This window comes from Acinonyx jubatus, chromosome C2, assembly GCF_027475565.1.
Source record: "Acinonyx jubatus isolate Ajub_Pintada_27869175 chromosome C2, VMU_Ajub_asm_v1.0, whole genome shotgun sequence".
In the NCBI taxonomy this organism is placed as follows: domain Eukaryota; kingdom Metazoa; phylum Chordata; class Mammalia; order Carnivora; family Felidae; genus Acinonyx; species Acinonyx jubatus.
In genome coordinates this window covers 123200616-123227494 of record NC_069384.1, presented here as the reverse complement: position 1 = coordinate 123227494, position 26879 = coordinate 123200616, and the positions used below count along the sequence as shown (strand labels likewise).

Below are 26879 nucleotides of genomic sequence, written 5' to 3'. Positions count from 1 at the left end.
CCAAAGAAGTGAAGTCTCTGTGTCACCTCAAGGAAGGTACATTTGTTCCAATCAGACTACTTTTTGCCTTACGTGGGCATAGGTGACTTCCGGGTAAGGCTGTAACCTCTGTGGTACTCAACCAATGAGGAATCAGGGGAGGGACTTCCCGCTTCTAGAAGATAAATTGTCTGCTGTAACTGCCCCAAGTGTGCCTGTCCATCAGACACCCACTCTTGCAAGAACATTGATTAAAGCCTTGCTTCACTGTGCTCCAAGTCTCTGCATCCCTCCTTTGATTGGGTCAGTGGACTTATTTCTCACACCCATCAAGCCGAAACTCACCACCTGTGAGCCTCACCTCCTGTGCCCAGTGTGCACAGGCCTAGGACTCTCCTCTGCCTCTGCTAATGGTGTTATGGTCATCTTAATGAGGAGAAGGGCAGGAGCAATATAACACTTTGACACAGGCAGGCAAGAGGCCCAGGCCTCAAGGGCCTCTGCTCTTTCACATGCCCCCATTGGGATTTTCAAAGTCCCCTCCAGGGCCTGGACTAGCCAGGGCAGCAGTACCATCTGATAGGGCTCCTTAAGCCCAGAGAAGGGCACAGAGAACTCAGCCCCTGTTTCTCTCCTTCTCAGTGCTCTATGATTCTCTACCCTAAATGAGTGATCAATCAGATGCCCAAAGGGATTCTGGGACTTGTGGCAGCCAGGCAAGCATTTCACTCTTACTAGTCGGTGCGTTGTTTCTCTGAGGGATCATGCTGGCCCCTAAAATGGTATTAACAAGCTGATTTGGAGAGACACATTTCTTAAGAATAAGTTTGGGGTTCTGAGCTACCCAAAGTCCACTGCCACATGTATGGGCCATGCATTAACTCTCACCCTTCCATCCTCAGTGCCACCTCAGAATGACACCGTTGGATAGCAGCAGGTATCATTTATCCTGTGTGTCCCTCATGGCTGGTACCCAGGGCAGTCCTCCAAGCCCTCCATGCCATGTGTCCAGCAGTCCTCTGGGGGTGGTCCCTTCTATACCCCCTGAGGTGTTTTGAGACTATCATTATGCAACACAAATGAGTTCTTCCAATTGATGTCCTCTCTTGCCTCCAATTGATGTGGTGGCATCTTGCTCTCCTGAGTCAGTCTTAAGCCATGGTCAAGAACATATGGACATACCTTACTTAACGGACATACCTTGTTCTTCCCCACCCACAGCCCCTCCACCCATCCTCACTACAGGAATCTCTCTGTGGAAAGCAAGAGTATGGTCAACATGGAAAGGGATCACATTCTAGAAATGCAGCAATTAAAGTCTAAAAATTTCAAGAGAAGGGGGCCTGGGTGGTCCAGTCAGTTGGGCATCTGGCTTTAGCTCGGGTCATGGACTCGTGTTCTGTGGGTTCAAGCCCCGCATCAGACTCTGTGCTGACAGCTCAGAGCCTGGAGCCTGCTGGAGATTCTGTGTCTCCCTCTCTCTCTGCCCCTCCCCTGTTCATGCTCTGTCTGTCTCTGTCTCTTAAAAATAAATAAACGTTGAAAGAAAAATTTTAAACAAAAATTTCAAGAGAAGACATTAACAGAAGATGTGTTATTCTATATGTTATAAAATTCTAAATTTTATAAATTTGTTATAACATACAATATATATAATTTGTATATGTATATATATATACAATATATATGATCTATGTTAATATATCATATATATTTATATGATCTATAAAGTATATAATTTGTTAAATTCTAGATTTAACAAGACCAAAAAATTACCACCCTCATTTTCCCATATACTCTGGGAAAGATTTATATTTATGCTCATCAACAACAAAGCACTGCAACAATATTTGAAAGAGTCATTGGAAGAGGTATTCACAGGTTGCAAGATGCAAATGTGGCATTGTAAGCAATGACATAACCAGCATTGAATAACAGATATCAGGGAATTGCAGAGACAAGTAGATCTATATTGCTTCAATACACACAGCCAACAGCTTTGGGAGTAATAAAAGTGTTGCTACCTTTTCCTCATGATGAGGGAGATGAAATTAGCGGGGAATAGGGCATTTGACAATAAAGAACATGAAGAAATGGTTCCTGGACCTGAACAGGACAAGACAGTGCCAGGACACTACCAAGGGTCTTCACATGCACTGACTAAACAATAAATAAATCCAAAAATCCCTCTTCTCCACCGATTTGTCTGTGTTGCCCTGGATAAATCACTATATCACACATGAGCCCATGAGTTTTGTAATTCTTTGTTTTAATAAAATTGCTTATGTAGAGAGCCCCATGAAAAATACTTGCCCAAGGCCCTGCACACCCTGGAGTTTCCCTGGGCAAGGGTGTCTTTCTGAGGCAAGGGAATGGGATTTGTGGTGAAGAGCTGGGCAGAAGCTTGCTTGGGAAAGTGCACTCAAACCTGGGCACCTGGGTAGCTCAATCCGATAAGTGTCCAACTTCAGCTCATGATCTCATGGTCCATGAGTTCAAACCCCACGTCAGTCTCTGTGCTGACAGCTCAGAGCCTGGAGCCCATTTGGGATTCTGTGTCTCCCTCTCTCTCTGCCCCTCCCCTGCTCACACTCTGTATCTCTCTCTCTCTCAAAAATAAATAAAAACATTTAAAAAATTTTTAAGAAAAAATATGAGGACAGGAGAACTTGGTTATGAGCGGAGGGTTTTGTATCTTTCAAATAATCTTTATTAGCCTCCCCAAAGCCTCCCCCAATATAAAAAAAAATAAATTGTAAAAAAGAAAATTGGGCAAAAATAAAGGTTTGAACACTTGAGGTTAATGTCAGAAGGAAGTATAGCAGAGTGGTTAAGAACAGTAGCTTCCAGGGGAGCCAAGATGGCGATACAGCATGGAAGTTTTTTGTGTGTGTCGCACCCATGAAACACACGCAAATCAACATTAAACCATCCTGCACACCTAGAAAATTGATTTGAGGATTACAAAACAATCTGCACAACCTGGAACACAGAATTCAGCAGGCACACAGCACAGAAAGGTGAACTTGAGAAGCAAGAAGCCACAGTGGGCAGGGAGCTGCTTTTGTGGGTGGAGAGGATGGAGACAAGGGGGAGAGGATATGGGAAAAGCACCCCTCCCCAAAAGCATGTGGAGAGAAAGTGGAAAATTGGAAACAGCCGCAGGGACTAAACTAAAAAGGGAGAAAGTAGAAAGGAGAGGGTTTAAATTCCATTAAGACGGTAAACAAGGGGAGTGCAAAGTCTGCAACTCTGCAGCTCAATGCCTGGTGGTGCTCTGGTGGGAAGGGCAAATCCCCAGGAGCAGAGTGGGGTCCAGGAGGTTCTCAGGCTACACGAGGAAAAGCAGTTCCACTGTTGGAAAGACATTTGGTAGAGACTGTGAGGCATCCTGGGCTCAGCAGACCCCAGAGAATGGCCCCATTCACTGGTGCTGGAACAAGGTCGTTAAGGGTGGAGCTTGGTGCCAGATGTGTGTTGTAATTTTCCACAATCCCTGAAATCCTGCTGCTACACTATCTCTCAACTTTTTCTGGGACAGGCTGGCACCTGACCACAGTCTCTGGGCTTTGGCAACATCATGATCCCGAGAACATTCCTGGGTAGGGCCAACATTCGGCCATTGCTCAGGTAGACCCTCCACAGAGGAGCAGAACAGGTCAAATCCACAGTCCCTCAAAAGTAAGTGGCCAGGGAAAACATCTGCATCTGAGACAAAACTCGGGAGAGAGGTACTACCTGGGGCTTGGTCACGGACAGTGTAAAAGCGGGGAGTGGATGAAACCTGAAGACAAGGACGGGTGTGCAACTGCTGATTGGGGAGAACAGAGTTCCCATACTAGAGACTGGGTATCTGGGTGGCGCCATTTTCACCACTCCTGCACATGGGCATATGCACCAATGAGCGTCCAAACAACCCACACCAGTAGGCTAGCAGTGCCATCTAATGGAGAGTGGAGCCATTACACTAAGCCCTGCCCAACTGGGCCAACCTTGCTCTTCAAGCACAGAAGTCTCACAGCCTGTTTAGTTTATGGACTATAAAGCACTTCATAGTCTGACTTCTAGGGGAAAACGAGGTAATTTCAGTCATATTTCAGTCTGTTAGCAGGTCCATCTATTCAATTTTCTTTCTTTCTTTCTTTCTTTCTTTCTTTCTTTCTTCTTTTTTTCTCTTTCATTTCTTTTTCTTGAATACAGAAAGAGAAAAAATTCATTTTTAATTTCCATTAAAATATTTTTCTTTAATTTTTTTACCATATTTTTTACTTTTGTGTAAATTTTTTCAAATTCTAGTTTACTTCCATCATTTCATTTCAGTCTACTTCAGTGTACTTTAGTCTACTTCATTTTTTAAAATTTTCAAATGATTTCCCTTTTTTTTCTTCTTTCCCTTTTTTTCTCTAATGTATCAAGTCACTTTCTTTTTTTTTATTTTTTTTAACGTTTATTTATTTTTGAGACAGAGAGAGACAGAGCATGAACAGGGGAGGGGCAGAGAGAGAGGGAGACACAGAATCTGAAACAGGCTCCAGACTCTGAGCTGTCAGCACAGAGCCCAACGCGAGGCTCGAACTCATGGACCGTGAGATCATGACCTGAGCTGAAGTCAGATGCTTAACTGACCAAGCTACCCAGGCGCCTCTCAAGCCACTTTCAACACCCAGACCAAAACACACCTAGGTTCTAGCATCATCTATTCGATTTTGTGTGTGTGTGTTTTTAATTTTAATATTTTTTTATTTTTAATATTTTTTATTTTAATTTTTTCTACCTCATTAATTCCTTTCTCCCTTCAAAATGATGAATGAAGGAATTCACCCCAAAGAAAGAGCAGGAAGAAACAATAGCCAGGGACTTAACCAACACAGATACAAGCAAAATGTCTGAACCAAAACTTAGAATCATGATAATAAGAATACTAGCTGGAGTTGAAAATAGATTAGAATCCCTTTCTGTGGAGATAAAAGAAGTAAAAACTAGTCAGGATGAAATAAAAAATTGCTATAACTGAGCTACAATCACGGATGGATGCCGTGGCGGCAAGGATGGATGAGGCAGAACAGAGAATCAGTGATATAGAAGGCAAACTTATGGAGAATAATGAAGCAGAATAAAAGAGGGAGATTAAGGCAAAAGAGCATGATTTAAGAATTAGAGAAATCAGTGGCTCATTAAAAAGGAACAACATCAGGGGTGCCTGGGTGGCTCAGTCAGTTAAGCCTCTGACTTCAGCTCAGGTCATGATCTCATGATTCCTGAGTTTGAGCCCTGCGTCAGGCTCTGTGCTAACAGCTCAGAGCCTGAAGCCTGCTTCGGGTTCTGTGTCTATATCTCTCTCTGCCTCCGTCCCACTCACACTCTGTCTCTCTCTCTCAAAAATGACTAAACATTAAAAAAATCTAAAAAAAGAAAAAAAAAAAAAGAACAACATCAGAATCATAGGGGTCCCAGAAGAGGAAGAGAGAGAAATAGGGGTAGAAGGGTTATGTCAGCGAATCATAGCGCAAAACTTTCCTAACCTGGGAAAAGACACAGACATCAAAATCCAGGAAGCACATTGTGAATGGGATCAGTTTCTTTATTTGTCTTTCTGTTGGCTTCAGAGACAGACAGATATGCTTTCACTCCTATGTGGATCCTGAGAAACTTAACAGAAGACCATGGGGGAGGGGGGGGAAACCAAAGAGGTTAGAAAGGGAGGGAGCCAAAACATAAGAGACTCTTAAAAACTGATAACAAACTGAGGGTTAATGGCGGGTGGGAGGGAGGGGAGGGGAGGTGATGGGTATTGAGGAGGGCACCTGTTGGGATGAGCACTCGTGTTGTATGGAAACCAATTTGACAATAAATTTCATATTTAAAAAAAAGGAAAAAAAAGACCTTTATTAAATACAAAAAAAGAAAAAATCCAACAAGCACAGAGGACTCCCATTAGATTCAATAAAAACCAACCATCAACAAGGCATATCATAGTCAAATTCAGAAAATGCTCAGGCAAGGAAAGAATCATGAAAGTAGCAAGGAAAAAAAAGTCCTTAACCTACAAGGAAAGACAGATCAGGTTTGCAGCAGACCTATGCACAGACACTTGGCAGGCCAGAAAAGAGTGGCAGGATATATTCAGTGTGCTGAATCAGAAAAATATGCAGCCAAGAATTCTCTATCCAGCAAGGCTGTCATTCAAAATAGAAGAAGAGATAAAAAGTTTCCAGACAAACAAAACTTAAAGGAATTTGTGACCACTAAACCCTCCCTGCAAGAAATTTTAAGGAGGACTCTCTCAGGGGAGAAAAGATGAATAAATAAATAAATAAATAAATACCAAAATCAACAAAGATTAGAAAGGACCAGAGAACACCATCAGAATCTCCAACTCTACAAGCAAAATAATGGCAATAAATTCATACCTTTCACTACTCACTCTAAACATCAATGGACTCAATGCTCCAATCAAATGACCTAGGGTAACAGAATGGATAAGAAAACAAGATCCATCTATATGCTGTTTCCAAGAGACCCACTTTAGACCTAAAGACACCTTCAGATTGAAAGTAAGGGGATGGAGAACCATCTATCATGCTAATGGTCAACAAAAGAAAGCCGGAGTAGCCATACTTATGTCAGACAATCTAGACTTTAAAATGAAGACTGTATCAATAGATGAAGAAGGGCATTATATCATAATTAAGGGGTCTATCCACCAAGAGGACCTAACAATTGTAAACATTTATGCTCCAAAGTGGTACCACCCAAATATGTAAATCAATTAATCACAAACATAAAGAAACTCATTGATAGTAATACCATAATAGTAGGAGACTTCAACACCCCACTCACAGCAATGGACAGGTCATCTAATCAAAATCTCAACAAGGAAAAAATGGCTTTGAATGACACACTGGACCAGATGGACTTAACAGATATATTCAAAACATTTCATTCTAAAGCAGCAGAATATACATTCTCTAGTGCACATGTAATGTTCTCCAGAATAGACCACATACTGGGACACAAAGCAGCCCTCAGCAAGTACAAAAAGATCGAGATCCTACCGTGCATATTTTCAGACCACAACGCTATGAAACTGGAAATCAACCACAAGAAAAAATTTGGAAAGGTAACAAATACTTGGAGACTGAAGAACATCCTACTAAAGAATGAATGAACTAACCAAGCAGTTAAAGAGGAAATTAAAAAGTATACGGAAGCCAATGAAAATGATAACACCACAACCCAAAACCTCTGGGATGCAGCAAAGGTGGTCATAAGAGGAAAGTATATAGCAATCCAGGCCTTCCTAAACAGGAAAGAAAGATCTCAGATACACAACCTAACCTTATGCCTTAAAGAGCTGGAAAAAGAACAGCAAATAAAACCCAACACCAGCAGAAGACAGGAAATAATAAAGATTAGAGCAGAAATTCAGAAATTAATGCTATCAAAACCAAAAAAACAGTAGAACAGATCAATGAAACCAGAAGCTGGTTCTTTGAAAGAATTAACAAAATTGGTAAACCACTAGGCAGTTTGATCAAGAAGAAAAAGAAAAGGACCCAAATAAATAAAATCAAGAATGAAAGAGGAGAGATCAAAACCAACACAGCAGAAATACAAACAATAATAAGAGAATATTATGAGCAATTATATGCCAATAAAATGGACAATCTGGAAGATATGGACAAATTCCTAGAAATACATACACTACCAAAACTGAAACAGGAAGAAACAGAAATTTTGAACACACCCATAACCAGTAAGGAAATCGAATTAGTAATCAAAAATCTGCCAAAGAACAAGAGTCCAGGGCCAGATGGCTTTCCAAGGGAATTCTACCAAACATTTAAGGAAGACTTAATACCTATTCTCTTGAAGCTGTTCCAAAAAATAGAAATGGAGGAAAACTTCCAAACTCATTCTATGAAGTTAACACTACCTTGATTCCAAAACCAGAGACCCCACTAAAAAGGAGAACTATAGACCAATTTCCCTGATGAACATGGATGCAAAATCCTCAACAAGATGTTAGCCAACCAGATCCAACAATACATTAAAAAAATTATTCACCACAACCAAGTGGAATTTATACCTGGGATGCAGGGATGGTTCAATACCCACAAAACAATCAGTGTGATTCATCACATCAATAAAAGAAAGGACAAGAACATATATCCTCTCAATAGATGCAGAGAAAGCATGTGACAAAATACAGTATCCTTTCTTGATAAAAAAAAAAAAAACAAACCTCAAGAAAGTAGGGATAGAAGGAATCATACCTTGAGATCATAAAAGCCATATATGAATGACCCAGCGTTAATATCATCCTCAATGGGGAAAAACTGAGAGCTTTCCCCCTAAGGTCAGGAACAAGACAGGGATGTCCACTCTCATCACTGTTATTCAACACAGTATTGGAAGTCATAGCCTCTGCAATCAGACAACACAAAGGAATAAAAGGCATCCAAATCAGCCAGGAGGAGGTCAAACTTTCACTCTTCACAGATGACATGATACACTATATGGAAAACCCTAAAGATTCCACCAAAAAACTGCTAACACTGATTCATGAATTCAGCAAAGTTGCAGGATATAAAACCAACGCACAGAAATCGGTTGCGTTCCTATACACCAACAATAAAGCAGCAGAAAGACAAATCAAGGAATTGATCCCATTTAGGGTTGCACAAAAACGATAAAATACCTAGGAATAAATCTAACCAAAGAGGTGAAAAATCTATACACTGAAAAGTATAGAAAGCTTATGAAAGAAATTGAAGAAGACGCAAAAAAAATGGAAAAAGATTCCATGCTCCTGGATAGGAAGAACAAATATTGTTAAAATGTTGATACTACCCAAAGCAATCTACATATTCAACACAATCCCTATCAAAATAACACCAGCATTCTGCACAGAGCTAGAACAAATAATCCTAAAATTTGTATGGAACCAGAAAAGATCCCGAATAGCCAAAGCAATCTTGAAAAAGAAAACCAAAGCAGGAGGCATCACAATCTCGGACTTCAAGTTATACTACAAAGCTGTAATCATCAAGACTTATGGTACTGGCACAAGAACACACACTCAGACCAATGGCACAGAATAGAGAACCCAGGAATGGACCCACAAACCTATGGCCAACTAATCTTTGACAAAGCAGGAAAGGAATATCCAATGGAATAGACAGTCTCTTCAGCAAGTGGTGCTGGGAAAACTGGACGGTGACATGCAGAAGAATGCACCTGGACCACTTTCTTACACCACACACAAAAACAAACTCAAAATGGATGAAAGACCTAAATGTAAGATAGGAAGCCATCAAAATCCTCCAGGAGAAAGCAGGCAAAAACCTCTTTGATCTTGGCCACAGCAACTTCTTACTCAGCACATCTCTGGAGGCAAGGGAAACAAAAGTAAAAATGAACTATTGGGACGTCATCAAAATAAAAACTTCTGCACAGCAAAGGAAACAGTCAGCAAAACTAAAAGGCAACCAACAGAATGGGAGAAGATATTTGCAAATGACATCTCAGATAAAAGGTTAGTATCCAAAATCTATATAGAACTTATCAAACTCAACACCCAAAAAACAAATAATCCAGTGAAGAAATGGGAAAAAGACATGAATAGACACTTCTCCAAAGAAGACATCCAGATGGCCGACCAACACATGAAAAAATGCTCCACATCACTCATCATCAGGGAAATACAAATCAAAACCATCACGAGATACCACCTTACACCTGTCAGAATGGCCAACATTAACAACTCAGGCAACAACAGATGTTGGTGAGGATGAGGAGAAAGAGGATCCCTTTTGCACTGCTGGTGGGAATGCAAAATGGTATAGGCACTTTGGAAAACAGTATAGAGGTTCCTCAAAAATTTAAAATAGAACTACCCTACGACCCAGCAATTGCAGTACTAGGCATTTATCCAAGGGATACAGGTGTGCTGTTTCGAAGGGACACATGCACCCCCATGTTTATAGCAGCACTATCAACAATAGCCAAAGTATGGAAAGAGCCCAAATGTCCATCAATGGATGAATGGGTAAAGATGTGGTATATATATATACAATGGAGTAGTACTCGGCAATCAAAAAGAATGAAATCCTGCCATTTGCAACTACATGGATGGAACTGGAAGGTATTATGCTAAGTGAAATTAGTCAGTGAGAGAAAGACAAATATCATACGACTTCACTCATAGGATGACTTTAAGACACAGAACAGATGAACACAAGGGAAGGGAAACAAAAATAATATAAAAACAGGGAGGGGGACAAAACATAAGGAACTCTTAAGTATGGAGAACAAACAGAGGGTTACTTGAGGGGTTGTGGGAGGGGGGATGGGCTAAATGGGTAAGGAGCATTAAGGAATCTACCCTTGAAATCATTGTTGCACTCTACACTAATTTGGATGTAAGTTTAAAAAAATAAAAATTAGTAAACAAACAAACAAACAAACAGTTGCTTCCAAAGCCAATTTCCCTGGATTCAAACCCCACCTCTATCATTTATAGTCATGTGACCTTGAACCTGTCTGAGCCTCAGTACTCTGCTCTCCAAAATGGGGGAATAATAGTAACTCTCACTGACATGCCATTTGTATAATAAGTACCTCTCAGTTATATACTATTCATACAATAAATGCTCAATCAGTGTAAACTACAATTATTTGTTTGTAGAGGGAACACGTCAACCGTATACAGAAAAAAAAAATATCCCAGATATGCTTCTATAAAATCCAGATAATTATCCCATTTATCTTTATATTTAGCACACTTCAATTTTTTAAACGTGTTTTTAAAAGGATATGAATTCTCCATTTTAAAATCACACTCTATCCTAGTAAGGATAGACAAAAATCAATTCATACCTACAAACACTGTGTTTTTTGTAGAACTACAGAGATAAAAAGAATACCTTAAACTTAATCAAGGTAAAGATTGACTACAAAGCAACAGCATTTGGAGTAATGACAGACGTTTCCAGAACACAGAGGAATCATGTCTTAATGTAAAGATGGAAAGCAATTATCATCCTAGTATTCCATACCTAAATAGTCTATCTTTTAAAAAATGAGAGTGAAATCGTCTTATTTTCTATTTTCACTTAGTCTAATGGCACGCAATTCAAGTAAAAGCATACAGCATCCCTAAATGTGTGCAACTATAAGACAGGTTTTCATGTGCCTTATCCTCTAGTCAGACTGTCACCGGGAAACCCCTTCAATATGGAAACAGGCAACCACCTATGTGAGTAAAGAATGTATTGAGAATGCCTGAATCCACACTCCAGAAAGAGGAAAATATACAAGTTAATGGGGTATTAAACCCAAGTATATTTGCCACCTAGGCTGTAGTGGCTAATGAGTAGAAATTATGTGATCATTCATATACAGCCACATTCCAACTATTGAGGCTCCAAGCCCCTATAACTTTGAGTAATAGAAAGTTCCATCTTTGGGGACTCCTGGGTGGCTCATTCAGTTAAGTGCCCGACTTCTGGTTTTGGCTCAGGTCATGATCTCACGGTTTGTGAGTTCAAGCCCCACATCGGGCTCTGCACTGACAGTGCAGAGTCTGCTTGGGGTTCTCTCTCTCCCTCTCTCTCTGCTCTTCCCCTGCTTGTGCTCTCTTTCTCAAAATAAATAAATAAAATTTCTAATTTAATAAAAATTCCATCTTTTGCCACAGTACCCTCCCTAACCTTTTCAGATCTCTCAGAATTTATATGCAAAATGCAAATGCACCTAGATCTGCTCACCTGTGGGTCCTAAGTAAGGTCATGCTCCTTCCTGGGGTGGCCAGAAGGCCCCACATGAAAACAGCACTTCTACCTGTACCCTCCCTCAGCTCATACCCTCCCTGTGCCCTGCCATCCCTGCCAGTCTCACAGGTGAGCCTCATCCCCTTCCCTACGGAGCCCAGACTACCATTTTCTGGCTTCCTCCAGGCTACCCTGAAACTGTCTCACCACTGCAGCACTGCCTCTGACCTGGGCAGCCTTTTTCTCCCCAGAACGGGGCTGTCTTCCCTCCTGAGACCCAGTTCTTTCCCAGAGCTGTGTGGGCCCCTAGTGATGCAGCCCTGAACCCATAATTCCTAAAGGGCTTTTTCAAAAGTCATTTTGTTTCTGCTATACATTAACCACAAGAGAACTAATTCTAAAGCAAAAAAAAAAAAAAAAGACAATTATGTGAAAAACGGCTCAGAACCATGAAATAGATGCTGATTATAAATATAGGCTTTAGGCATTATGAAATGAGGCAGCTCTAAATTTTCAAAGAACAAAGAGAAAGCAAGAGGATTTTTTAAATATCAAAAAGACTTTCAGGTTATAATTAGTAAATTGACTAACCTTTTTAAAGGTAAAAGTGAATTTCTAAAGCCTAAGGCGTTCATGGAATTCTACAACACTGTAAGTGTGGGAGATCGCCTCTGCCAACCTCCTGACTTCACAGGTGAGAAAACAAAAGGTGACGTGACTTTCCCAAGGCCCCCAAACATGTTTGTGGCTGTCGGGATTCTAATCGGGGCTCCTGACTCCCTTCTTCAGGTTCCTTCCCCTCAAGCGTATGGTAGAAGGTATGTTCACAAAGGGGCAGCAATCCCCAGAATTATATGAACAAATACATGGTGGTGTTGCTTGTGGGTGGGAGTGGAGGTGATGGTGGTGGAGGAGCCAATGGTGCTCGTAGTACGTATATGTGCTGAGGAGTAGGGGACAGTTCAAGGGCAACCCAAGGGCATGTGGGCCAAAGCTGAGATCCAGTCACAATGGGGTGACTGGATGGACTGAGGAACAGGATGAAGCAGGTATAGACAAATCAATTCGATGTATCCATAAACAAAATGAGAGAAATCGTACAGCCACTGAGGAAGCAACAAGGTCATGAGGGTTTTGCAGCGTGGGATCGCCATGCGCGTTGGCTAGTCCCAGGACGAGCAACGCCTCCTAACAGTGAGAGTCCTTGAGAGCACACAGTGTGGAAACCCATTAATTATCTGTTGACTATTCTTTCCACGCAAGTCTCTCGGGTAGCTTTGCCAACATAACGGTAAGCAGGAAAGCAAGAAAAGTCCCTGCTCTATACCCTATCTTTAAAGGTTTTGCTTTTTGGTTTTTGTGTTTCAATCACAGGGGAGTTGCCTAGCTGAATGAGACAGTTTGCCAAGTCCTGCCCACCTGTCCTGGAGAGGTGGTACAGGCTAGAAGAACCCTGGGTATCTCTTGCAAAGTCCACACATCCTTAGTCTGTGCGTGGCCATCCGCTTTGTGGCCCACAGCGCCATCGTGTGGTGGGCCCTGGTTGGCTGATCCTGCATAAAATCTAACCAAAGGAGTAGCAGCCTTACCCAGCTTGTCACTTCTGATCAGGGAACCCTAAGCACTTTCCTCTGTATGGCTGCTGAGCTGAACCAATGCCGAAAACAGGTTGTTGAGTCTTAGGGTGCAAAAGAATTAAGTGACCAGCTCTTGGGCTCAAGTTCTCACCCATCTCCTCTATAAGGTGTGACTGATCAGAATCGTGGAATCAATGAGCAGTGGGCGGTGGCTCTCTGCTCCTTCAGATCACCCATCTTATCCAGTCCGCTGATGAGAATGAAATGCACCTTCAGCTTTCACAAGAGCCTAGCGATGACCAGCTATTGGAAGTGGCAGGACAGTTCAGATCATTACCTCGCTCTGGATCAGGTCTTTCTACTCGCCACGCTTTCATCTTTATTTTAAGTCCCCTCTACCCCTTGGAAATATTTTTCTTTCTGGTTCCTTGCTTAGGTTAGCTCTACTGTCTTGTCATTAGGTAGAACAATGTATGAAGACACTCCTGGCACAGAAACTGACTTGGAACCGGCCCAGTTCAGCGTATGGGATGGCAAGTGTCTGCTCTGTGCACATTCGAGTGATACAAGGGTCAGCAATGCACCCTCCTCCCAATGTTAGCGCCTGGCAGCTCCCTTTTCTGCCTGTTCTTCTAAAGGTAGAGCCTGCAGCATTGTCTCCTGCAGGAAGGCAGACTGGTAGCCATTTGTAACAGCCACAGGCATGAAAACAGATGGAGATCAGGCCATGTGGGTGCAGGAGGATTCCTTCCATATTCTTTCCTCCTAAATCTAGAGCACACTTGATGCATCTTTGTAATACCCCTCAGAAACTGGCTGAGAAGCGGGGCGGGGCAGGGGTGGGGGTTGGGAGGAAGGCTAGGATCCCACTGGAGGTTCTGTTGGCTTTAGAGGTTGGTTTATTTGAATTCCCTATCAACTTAGAGTTTGATTATAGTTTGTAGATCAACTTATGATATGTTATTTCATATTAGATTTTCCAAAGCTGAAAAATGGTCTTAATTTTCATCTCAGCTATATACTACTACCAGGTTCCAGCCATGACACCAAAGCGTCTTCTACTCCCTAAACTGTGGGTTTATATTTTTATTGGTTTCATGTTGTAACCATAAACTTATTACTAACTTCCCATCAATGTCATCCCTATATGTTTAAGTGGACTCATTTTTTTTAAGTAAGCTCTACGCCCAACATGGGGTGCCACATCATGACCTCAAGATCAAGAGTCACATGCTCTTCCAACTGAGCCAGCGAGGCGCCCCTAAGTTAAACTCATTTTTGAAGTTACTTTAGAAGATACGAGTAATTAAATTTAATTTTTTCATATTGAATCATGCAATCATAGAATGTAAGAGCTGGTGTAGTCCGCAGATACAAATCAGTGCAGGGATTCCCAAGTGCCAGGCTGTGGACCAGTTTCAGTCCACAACCAGGTTTTCGTTTGTCCAATGAGAAAAATGAGGGGGGTGTGTCCTTGTGAGAGGCCAATGATCTGTTCTTGGGAAGTTCTGTCTTTTACTCTAAGATTAACTCAAATCTGAGTCTTGTAGTATTTAAGATGTCTTTTATAAAATAATAGTGTGCTAGTGCATGCCAACTGTTGCATACTTTCTTTCATGTTCTTACTTGGCAAAATATAAGTTGGGAACCTTGGATCACTACCAGGGGTTTATACTCCCACTTTATTTGAAAAAAAAAAAAAAGCCTGATGAGAATCCAGAACAGGAAGAATTGTGAGGAATGAGACATTCTGCTTAGAAGTATTCATAACATACCCCAATTAAGGTCCAAGTAGTTTCTGTGGTTATACATCAACAAGTTAATCACATCACCTGGAGTCGGGGGGAGGGCTAAGAATAGGATCAGAAAATTGGGGGGGGGGGGTTGGAGTTTTTTTTTAAGTTTATTTTATTTTTGAGCAAGAGAGAGACAGAGTGCAAGTAGAAGAGGGGCAGAGAGAGGGAGACACAGAATCTGAAGCAGCCTCCAGACTCTGAGCTGTCAGCTCAGAATCCATGAACCGTGAGATCATGAACTGAGCCGAAGTAGGGTGTTTAACAGACTGAGCCACCCAGTTGTCCCAGGATCAGACAATTTGTAAAAACAGAACTAGAAATAACTGATGTGAAAATGAAAAAGAATCTTAATAGGACACTAAGAAATGTCAATTTCTTTGAAGTGAGCTTTCATTTCTCACTCATTCCATTGTCCACAACATTTAAAGAGGAACGATTCCCCCTGGTGGCAAGGGAATGTGCAAATGAGCAAACACTGCAAACATTAAGCTACACTGGCTCAGGTTTTCTGGAGAGCATTTGACCATTGGTAACAAAAATCCCCAAAAGCACATGGTCAGAAGCCGGGGTCCAGGGCTAGCCGGCCTGGGTCAGATCCCTAGCGTACCCTTGCTGGCAACAGGACTTAAAGTTCTGTGAAGACCTGCTCTACAATGTACTCATCGTATAATGACTGTAATAGTTGCACCTGACTGCTGTGAGGCTCGACCAGTGAATATTCATAAGCACCTTGGACCAGTGCCTGGCATATAACACAGCTTTCATTATTATGTTGGTCCAGCAACCTCACTTCGAAGTATTTATCCTAAGGAAATCTTAATTAAATGCACAAAGATGTATATACACATTTGCTTATCACTTCATGATTTATCAAAGGCCAAAAGTGGAAATGGCTGGTTAAATAAATTTTTGCCATCTTTACCTTGTAATACTATGTGACCATTATTATAATTATGTTGATACGTATGTACTGATGTGAGGACATTTATAATCTATTTTCGAGAAGGGAAATCAAGCTAAAGAAGAATAAATATAGTGGAATCCTAGGAAGCAGACATATGTATTTTTTTAATCAGTGCATGTATATCTAGATGTCAACGGTGGTTGCCTCTGGATTTGGGGGTTATTCAAATTTATTTTTCTTTTTTTGATTATCTGTGTCTTCCAATTTTTCTAGATCAATCTTATTGTTTGCATAATTTTAAAATAATTTAATATGTTACATATCGTGATGGTTAATCTCAGTCAATTTGACTGAGCTAAGGGATGCTCGAATAGCTGATAAAATAGCCTTTCTGGGCGTGTCTCTCAGGATGTTTCTGGAAAAGATTAGCATTTGAATCAATAGACTGGGTAAAGAGCACCCATCCTCACCAATATGGGTGGGCATCTTCCAAACCACTAAGGACTCAAAGAGAACAAAATGGCAGAGGAAGGATGAGTTAGCTCTCTCTTCTTGAGCTGGAACATCTATCTTCTCCTGCCCTTGAACATCAGAGCTTCTGGTTTGGGGACCTTCGGACTCCAGGACTGACACCAGCAGCTTTCGTTGTTCTCCAGCCTGAGATGGCAGACCATGGGACTCCTCGGGCTCCATAACCACAGGAGCCAATTACTATCACAAATCCCCCTTTTATATCTGTATCTACACCCATACCCTATTGCCTCTGTTTCTCTGGAGAACACTGGTTAATACACATATGTTCCAAAGTTCTTATAAATCTTGCCAAACATTCTAAAATGTATCTGCAGGTGGGGAGGAATAAACAGCATAGAAATACAAAACCAATATGTTACCCTCCAAAGTAGATAGAAAAACACATTTGGAAACAGAGAACTTAATAGTGAACATTCAGGAACAGAGTCATTCCCACTGGTAATTAGCACTAGTGTGCATGTGCACATGCAAACACATATGCACATACATCTATTTCACTTGGGCTTGCCCCTGAAAGCAGAGCCTGAGGCAAGGACTTGGGAACAGGTTAATTTACTTTGGAGGTGCTCTGAAGACGCAGAAGTGAGAGTGAAAAAAATGAGACGGCAGGGAGAAAGGCCAATAAAAGGGGCACTAATAAGTAGTAACGGCTACAAGCAACTGGGATTCAGTCCCATCGGGGCTGAGAAACCATGGAAGAAACCTTGGAATTGTCCCACCCCTGCATGGGAAGGCTGGAACGATTACTCAACAACTACCCTTCCACCTTGGTCGTGGGCTGCCCTGGTGTCAGCTTTCCCTCACTTCAGGGTTGCACCTGCAAAGACTATGGGAACTCCCACAGCATCAGAGACCACCCTGAGGCCAAAAAGCAGAGACCCCCAAGGTGCGTGTGTGATATAGGGGCTGGCATCAGACATATGTCGGGGCTACAGGAGACCAAGACTTGGTTGGGGGGAGACCAGGAGGTGGTGGGGGGAAACCAGGAGGTGGTGGGGAGCACCATAATTTTACATGTCCCTTGCCCAAACCCAGTGACTAGGAAAACATGACTTTGTTGGGAGAATCCTGGGAGGGGGTGAACCCACCACACTTCCCAATCACTGCCCCTTTTGCCCCTTTCCCCCTCACGCACTCACTGGATCATCCACTGCACACGTCCTCAGCTGCTCAAAGGTGTGAGTTACACAAAAGGAGTTCACCCTCCAGCTGGCCAGGGCTGCACTGGCCCCAAGTCCCACATAAGGCCCTTCACAAGCTGTGCTCTGGCCTCGCTGAGCAGCCTGGTACCACAAGCCCCCAAGCCCACCCCGCCCCCAGATGCCCTTTGCCCTCTGCAAAGCCTTTCCTCCTTCGTTTCCCCTGGTTCCTCCCACCAGAACTTCAGGCCTGGCCAGGTAGCAGCACCTCTACCCAGAGGCTAAACATAGACTGGATGGAGGGCAGGGAAGGGCAAGGGACCCAAGGCAGGGGAAGAGATGGATGGAGCAAGACTGCCCGTGAGTTGAGCTGATAGCGGTCGAGGCTGGGTGTTGGGGACGTGAACTTTGGGGACACTATTCCTGAAACCTGTAACTCTAGGCGACCCATCGCAGCTGTAGACTAGTAAGTACAGCTGCAACTTTTTACCCAGCCCTCTTGTAGTTTGTCTTTATTTATTTTTTTAACACTTATTTATTACTGAGAGACAGAGAGCATGAGCAGGGGAGAGGCAGACACAGAATTCGAAGCAGGTTCCAGGCTCCAAGCTGTCAGCACGGAGCCCGACACGGGGCTCGAACCCACAAACCGCAAGATCATGACCTGAGCCGAAGTCGGATGCTTAACCGACTGAGCCACCCAGGCGCCCCATTATAGTCTGTCTTTAAATTGCCCTGAGTCTCCTCCTTCAGAGAGCGGTTTCTGGCTTGTCCTCCCGTCTCCCTGTTTGGCTGCCGCTCGCTAAACCCTTCCTTTGCTGCATGCTCAAAGTCTTGATCATCGTCTCTGCTAGGTGGGCGGATGAACTTGGAGTCCTCTATCGGCGAGGTACAGGTATGGGTCTCCCTTCAGGCAAAACACTGCTGTTCAACTACGAGCAATGAAGTAGGCCGAGAGGGTGCGGACTCCAGGGCCTGGCCGTTTCTGCCTAACAGGGACTCCCTGCTCGGCAGCTCCCAATGGGTTGGTGGAGATGTCAGCCCCAAGCGGCAGTCTGGGCCCCCCCCCCACTCCCCGCCTGCTCCTGCCTCCTGCTCCCTCTGCTCTCACGGTGATGGGACCTGCATTGCTTTCGGAGGGCTCTCCCTGCCCATCCTGCTTCCTCCCACTTCAGCCCAGCAAAGCTCTGGCCCTCCTTACCCCACGTTGGCAACCACATCCCAATGGACCGCACCTGCCACAACACAGGTGCAGGTGCCTTCGCCCCCCTGTGCCCCTGCTGAAGCTCCAAAAATAATGAACGCAAGCAAGTTATAACCATTGTGCTATATTTAAATGTTTCCATATGATAAATTAACACCTTTTACATAAAAAAAAAAAAACAGTGGTTACATATATAACCTAATTTTAGAAACAATGTCCAAGATTAAATTTGTGGTCCTTTGGGCATGAGGCCCCAGCCAGGCGGCCCGCTCTCCCTCCCTGTCTCCCACCCATAAACAAGCACAGCCAGACTTCAGCTCTGGGAGTCTCTCCAAGATCTCCCAAGCCTGCACTGAGTGGCCCTCACTATGCTCCCATGACACCCTAATCTCTGTCACTAGACTACTACCCAGTACTTCTGCCCCACTCACCTCTGCCAGCACCCCAGCAAGGTAGGGAGAGCCTGGAGGATCTGGCCCAGAGCAAGCACTCAGTAAATGACTTTGGATCAATCACTGAATGACTGACTGAGACATATGTGTCCCTAGAAGGACACCAAGTAAGGCTCCTCTCCACAGCATTCCCACAGACTGACAATACGTCACAAAGATCAAGTGGCTCCTTCAGTCTGGAGTGAACATGGAGGTGGGGGGAGGAAAGGGCTCATTATAACCCTTTCTCAAACCATAGGACTGGGAGCACCCAGCCAGGTGCCCCTGGAGCTCTGAAACAGGACCCCTCCTCACAGGCAAGAGAGGAGAAATTATATCCCCCTTCTGCTCTGTTTATCTCCAGACAGACCTTCTCTTCCAGAGAAGACCTCTCAGTTACTGGTGAAGACAAGAGCGGCCTAGTAGCCTCTTGTGTTGGGGGGGGGGGGGGGGAGGGCGGAGGGCACCCTGAGCTGGCCCCAGCCAGGTTCTGGGGTGGGATCACCAGCCAGGGACCCTGGGTCGGCCAGGGCTCCAAGGGCTGGTGCCAAACTTCTCCGGCGGCTTTGAGCGAGACAGGGGCTTCAGTTCTTCTCTCTGGCCCAGGTCCTGGGGGAGATCTTCCAAGGAAGAGATCTCCAAGTCAGTCTCATCATCTGAAAGCTGCAGGGAAGTAAGGGGGGAGAAGAAAATGCATTCTGACAAGGGAGTATGAAAATGCTGGACAGACACAGGGACAAAATGCAGGTTTGGAAGAAGCAGTTGGGAGACATTCCTTCTCCTGCTTTTTCATGTTTCCCTGTCTGAAAACCTGCTTCAGAGACCTGGGGTCAGAGTGATTTCAAACGCTCCTGAAGTTCCACTGGCCAAACCAAGGCAAGCCCCTTGGAAAGGCTTACAGCAAATCAGGCTGCTCTTATTTAAACGTTGTCTAGATTTTTCAATCCCCCACATAGATGGAGCTGAACGCCCAGAGCCTTGACTTTCCTGAATGCAGCAGGGGCTAAAGTCCCTCCCCACCTGCCCTCAGATGGCTTCTGCGGGGCTGGTTAATACCCTGACCAAAGGAGCAGGAGGATAGCTCTTGGGGACCAGGAACCGTCAGCCTGGAAAGGGTCTGGGCTGCAGCCAACGCAAGAGCCCGGGGGTACCCCTGAGCCACAGTCACCCCTCAGAGCTCTCAGTGCCCCACCCCCTGGCACTGAGGGCTACCTGGGTTTTGATAAGAACATCCTGTGCATTTTCTCCCAGAACGTAAAGCCAAGCAATCAGAACCACCCCGGGCCCAGGGCAGCAGGCTAAGCCTGCTGTTGGATAGTGACCCTCTTTCCCCAGGGGAAAAGGGGCAAATTTATTTTAATCACCTGGACTAGATACTCACCAATGCACATGGGCTATATAATAAACCAAGCACATTATGTAATAAGAACATGGTCTCCTGAGAAAGTGATTGCCCACTACTTCAGACCGTTAGGGCAATAGCTCTGGTCATCCCAGGAGGCACCTTTTTGACTGAAAAAGGTGATACAGGAATGTGAAGTAGCGAGAGCTCTAAATGTTTCTGCCCCAGAAAGTAACAGGCACATGGGAGTTACTCCCTGACCGGAAGCAATGAGGAGGGCGTCTGAATGGTAATGTTGGGGAGTCTGAGCATCTGAGCTCTAAGTCTGACAGCAGCTAGAGCCTCAGAGAGGCAAGGCCACCAAGGCATTCTTAGTGATGAGGAATGGCCTGGAATATTGAGAATGAAATGTCTAAAGATTCCCATTATATGTTGTCGCCCACTCCAATGCCTGCCCTTGAGGAGAAGTCTGCTCCGCACTCAGCCTGGTGTTGGGGGCCTCGGCTGAGTGAAGGAAGGGGCTGAAGCCCGTGGTGGGGTGAACCAGAGCCAGGAGAGCAGCTACTACCAGCAGCTGGGCACAGAGTCAGGTCCAGGCTGTGTCAGAGGCAGGAAATGGGAGCGTGAGTGACCAGGAGAAGCGACCTATACGAGCAGTTGCTTGTATAATGGACCAAAAGGCTTTTTAATGTCAACAGAGATACAAAAAAAAAAGCATTTGAAAGTGTCCACCCCTCCACCTGGGCAGGGGCAGAGGAGACAGTGAGGTCACCTGTGATGTCCCACTAGGGCCAAGGCTGACACTCACTAGACCCCACCCCAGGCCCCCAAACTCAGAGCTGGCTCTGTGGGAAATGGCAGGGCAACCTCCAAGAGTCCTGCACCCTACCTGGGGCTTCCTTCCTGGCACGGCAGCCTTCTGTGGGCCGGCGCTGGGCATTAAGAACAGATTGACCCCTCCAGCAGGCTTCTTCACTGGAGCCTCCAGCTGTTTCTCAAGGTTTTTGACCAGCGACTGCACCAGGGTTCCTGGAAGGCAACCAGAGGGAGAACTCCAGAGAATGAATGCCTCATCCTTGTAGGTCATGACCAGGCTCTGGAGTGGACAGAGGGAGTGTAGAGAAGGGTCAGGAGGAAGAAGAAAGGGTAACCACAAAGAAGAGGGGCGAAGATAGAGAGAAGGCCCAGGCCAATGGGTGCCAGAAAAAGAAGGCTTTGACCATCCTAATAATATAACTGCACTTAACAACATGGCTGCAGACAGAGGCTTAGAAAGCTGTTCTTCTCTCCAAATGGGAGGCAGAGGCAGAACCTCTGCTCACTTGGTACATGAAAAGCAAGACTAACGTGCAGACACAGCCTCCTTCAACATCTGCACTGAGATGAGAAGAAATATCATAAAAATAAATCATCACAGAAGGACTGAGGGCCGACAGGCTTTCTGCAAACTCCATGCAGGAAGGGGGGCTAAGCAAGGCAGAAAGACTATCAACAGACTCCTGGTGACATGGTAAACCATGACGGATGGCCAGATCTCAAGAATGGCCAGGAAGCAGGGAGCTAACCATGGCCTTGTAGGATTCAAACGTCTGAGGCTCTGAGCAGCCGTCTGGGGCTCCAACAGCCCTTGGTTCAATGACTCATTGGAGAAATGTTTGTTTTCTAAATTCTTTTATGTTTATTTATGTTTGAGAGAGAGAAAAAGAGATGGAACAAAAGCAGGGGAGGGGCAGAGACAGAGAGACACAAAATCCAAAGCAGACTCCAGGTTCTGAGCTGTCATCAGGACAGAGACCAATGCGGGGCTCGAATCCACAAGTGGTGAGATCATGACCTGAGCTGAAGCTGGACGCTTAACAGACTGAGCCACCCAGGGGCCCCTCAAGAAATGTTTGTTAAGGGCCACTATGTACCAGGCACTGTGTTCCTCACTTCTCATTGTCTTGTCTTGATACCTCATTTTATAGAAAAGAAACCAAAACCCCTCACACAAGCGGGTAACAAGTGACAGCACCCAAACTATCAGAGGACTCCTGACTCCCACTTCTAACACCTTTCCATCTTATTGCCCCACCTGGTGGCCATCGGTACTTCTCCAAAGATTTACTTCTGGTGGATTCTGATGGACTGGCAGGCTTGGAATATGCTATGGACAAGATAAAGTTCTGCAGAATCCATTAAGAGCATGGAATTTACAGGTTGTTCAGATATGGGTTTATATTCCAAAGTTTCCACTTGATGACTTTGAAAAGACAAAACTCTTCATTTCCATGTTCTTTAAGCCTTGGCTAGAAAATGCACCTGAAGGGGTGCCTGGGTGGCTCAGTCAGTTAAACATCCGACTTTGGCTCAGGTCATGATCTCGTGGTTCACAAGTTCGAGCCCCACATCACGGTCTGTGCCGACAGCTCAGAACCTGGAGCCTGCTCCGGGATTCTGTGTCTCCCTCTCTCTGCCCCTCACCTGCTCACACTCTGTCTCTCTCTCTCTCTCTCTCTCTCTCTCTCTCTCTCTCCCCCAAAAATGAATAAACATTAAAAAAAATTAAGAAAAAGAAAGTTCAACTGAAGCCAGAAGCTGCAGGCCTATCCATTAACAGTTTTATAAGAAAATCTTAAAAGAGGGGTGCCTGGTGGCTCAGTCAGTTGAGCATCCGACTTTGGATCAGGTCATGATCTCACGATTCATGAGTTCAAACCCCACATTAGGCTCGTTGCTGTCAATGCAAAGCCCACTTCGGATCCTCTGTCTCTCTCTCTCTCTCTCTCTCTCTCTCTCTCAAAAATAAATTTAAAAAACATAAAAAGAAAAAAATAAAAGAAAATCTTGAAAGAATGGGAGTTGACTTAGTTGTTTCAGAAGAAAAATGCTCAATTAGTTATTGTAGTACACTGTTAGATAGAAAGTGACAGGTTTAGGGACGCCCGGGTGGCTCAGTCAGTTAAAGCAATTGACTTCGGCTCAGGTCATGATCTCACGGTTCGTGAGTTCAAGCCCCATGTCGGGCTCTGTGCTGACAGCTCAGAGCCTGGAGTCTGCTTCGGATTCTGTGTCTCCCTCTCTCTCTGCCCCTCCCCTGCTCACACTCTGTCTCTCTCTCTCTCTCTCTCTCTCTCAAAAATAAATAAATATTTTTTAAAAATCTTAAAGAAAGTGACAAGTTTAATGGATATATTCATTCCAGTTAATCATAACATTTAACTCAAATTTCTATGATGTCTTTTCATCAAGTGAAATTGCTAAATCTCTTTGCTGAAAAGGGCAAAGAACTTTCCTGTAAAAATGCCACTATGTCCCTAAGACCATTGGTAGCAATGAGTCAGCCTGCTGTGAAGTTTCACTGTGACCTTCTGAAGCTGTCACCCTCCATCTTAAGGTTAGCTGGAAAACCACACTTTTCATTACTCTTTTGTTATAAGAACTTTCTTTGTGTGAGACTGCATGTGTTACAACCAACTATATCTCTCAAAATGTTCATTGTAACCTAGGTTTGCCCTCAGGCTACTTTTACTGCAGTGATAGTTGACTGGGTAACCACAACCCCTTGATCTGGTACTAATGAACTCAAGAAGCATAAAAGACTGTGTGGATATTCTCAAAATTAGGAAAATGGCTGAAGGCAGTTCTTTCTGGGAAAAATTTATTTTTCAGGTAAAAAAAAATGCCACCAACACATTAACTTCAAAAACATAATACAGAATCTGTTTTTCACGTTATTAGTTCTGGGACCTTGAACAAGTAACATAAGGTGTCAGAGACTTAGTTTGGACATCAGTGACAATGTGTGTGGCACACGTCACCTCATGCGTGGTATGAAGGCATTCCTCCTCTACCAGGTTGGGCAAGCAGAGCATGGACACCCTCTCAGCGCCCCCCACACTTTCTTACCTCTCCTATCCACTGGAGTAGCCAAGCAGAGGGACTGCAACATCCCCTGGGCCATCTTTCTTTTTCTGATATGCTCCCTGCACCTGTGACTGCGTTTGGAGGCCAGCTGGACTGTCCCCACAGCGGCATACTTCAGCCCTCTCTGCGGTTTTGCTGACCCCACCCCATATAGCCACAAGTACGGTGAGAATCTGGGTTGGGGAGGCTGGAGGGGGTCCCCACATTGGCCTCAGGAGCCAATCAGGCTCTGAGAGGAAGCCTATGCCTTAGCATTACTAGGCACTATCTCCAGTAATAGAACAACACTTTAATCTCCATTTGTCTGGCCACCATGTTCATTCTCTAATGGTAAGGATGTGGAGGACAAAAGGAGTGAGCTCCTCCAACTCCACCAGTTAGGCAATTCAACGACAAAACAAGGGGCAAAATAAAACTCACTCAGATTCTATCCTTCTTCTACTGTCTCTGCGACCACAGGAAAATACCTGATGGGAGGGACAGTCATTCTCTCCAAGTCACAATGAGTTGCCAAATCAGAGAACCCAAAGAAAAAGAGTGTTTCCAGGACTAGAGAAATCTGGGCTGGAGAAGGGCCACCTCAATGGTCCCAGATCACTCACCTGAGGAAGCCAGCCCACCTGAGCCTTTTTCAGGGGGCTGGGCACTCCCCTCCGACGTCTCTGTGTCAGACCAGTCCCAGTTGTCCTCTGGCCGGGGCCCCATCCTGGAAGGACCTCGTGGGGGCTGGAGAGATGTCCGCTGCACAGAATTTCCCTCTGAGTCCTCTTCAGAACTGAATGGGGGTGTACTGTCATGGACAAGAAGAAATGAGGGCTACGTGGGCCAGAAAAGCTTTGGAAGCCAAACCTCACCACTTGCAAGCGTGTCTGATTTGCCCCAAGTCAGCCCTGCTCCTTCCTTGGGCCCAGATGATAGCCAGGAGTCACTCTGGAGCATAGCAGCCACACCAGCAACTTTGTTAGAAGGTGAGGACCCAGCCTTTCCGGCGTGGCAACTAAAGCCTTTAAGGAAGAGATGGGGAAGGTAGGGGTGGGTTTGTCCTGGCCAGGAGCAAAGGACCCCAGTCTCTTCGTGAGGTCTCAGGATGGACCCCAACTGAGGCTTCTCCTGTTCACTTCTGTCTCTGCCCCTCACCTGTCTGCAGAAGCCTGCGGGAAGCCCAGATCAGGGCTGCCTGAGGCTGGGAGCCACTGCCAAGACCCAGGGGGAGTGCGGAGTCCGGGGCTCACCTTGGCCCGGGCCCTGAGGAAGCAGAGGTGCCGGAGGGTCCACGTGCTCTGGGGCGCGGAGTAGGGGTGGGCACGGGAGCCAGGCCAGGACCGTGGCTGCTGCGGCTCTGAAGAGTTGTCGTGGGCGGCTCTGCTGGCTTAGATGGCAATGCCACATGCAGCGTCCTGGACTTTGGCTGGGCCTCTTTAATGGCCAGTGGGTTCTGCTGGCTTTTGACTAGAAACACAGATAGGAATAAGTTCCAAGGCATGAGCATCTGGGGCTTCAAGCCCGAAGAGGACGTAGAGACAGGCTCCGGCACACTAGAAATGGACAAGTCAGTCTGTCGCAGCATACCATGATAACCAGCGCAAATATGACCACCGCCCCCACCACGGGAGTCCTGCTGCTGGCCAGACTCAGGGCTGGGACCCACAGTTCTAGCACAGACCAGGAGAGCAGCTGGTCTTCCAGGGTCATGCCATCATTCCAGGAGTCCCACAGGAGTCGGCAGGTCTGAAGTGGGGCCCGTGGGGCACCTGGGTGGCTCAGTGAGTTGAGCATCCAACTTTGGTCAGGTCATGATCTAATGGTTCGTGGGTTCAAGCCCCACATCGGGCTCCGTGCTGGCAGTGCAGAGCCTGCTTGGGATTCTCACTCTCTCCTCTCTCTCTCTGCCCCTCCCCTGCTCTCGCACTCTCTTTCTCTGTCTTAAAACAAATAAAGAAACTTAACCAAAAAAATGAAGAGGGGCCCAGCTTGTCAGCAGCTTAACCCTCCCTGTGTAGTGCTAGGGGCTGACCTCGCCAAGAGCACCCATCCTCTCTACCCACCCAGGCTGCAGCCGCAGGAGTGCAGACAACATTGCAGGGAGACCCTGCTGCCACCAGAGGTCGCAACAGGACCACATGGGCCACCCAGACCCACTAAATCCTCCCAGAACTCAGTCCTTTAAAGGCAAGCACTCAGGTTCCTCAGAAAATTAAAAATAGACCTACCCTATGACCCAGCAATAGCACTGCTAGGAATTTACCCAAGGGATACAGGAGTACTGATGCATAGGGGCACTTGTACCCCAATG

At 45.1% G+C, this 26879-nt stretch overlaps 1 protein-coding gene across 6 annotated transcripts in view; it reads right to left on the bottom strand.

Moving 5' to 3' along the window:
• Nucleotides 1-19784: 19784 nt before the first annotated feature.
• Nucleotides 19785-26879, bottom strand: part of DZIP1L (DAZ interacting zinc finger protein 1 like) — a 41876-nt gene continuing 34781 nt past the window's right edge. For all 6 annotated transcript variants that reach the window (XM_027061776.2, XM_027061778.2, XM_027061779.2 and 3 more), the window contains 4 exons: nucleotides 25819-26035; nucleotides 25189-25376; nucleotides 21570-21709; nucleotides 19785-20001 (listed from right to left, as the gene is read on the bottom strand). In XM_027061776.2, the coding sequence (XP_026917577.2) occupies nucleotides 19840-20001; nucleotides 21570-21709; nucleotides 25189-25376; nucleotides 25819-26035 (707 nt within the window). In that variant the 3' untranslated portion in view covers nucleotides 19785-19839. The remainder of the gene's footprint in view (nucleotides 20002-21569; nucleotides 21710-25188; nucleotides 25377-25818; nucleotides 26036-26879) is intronic.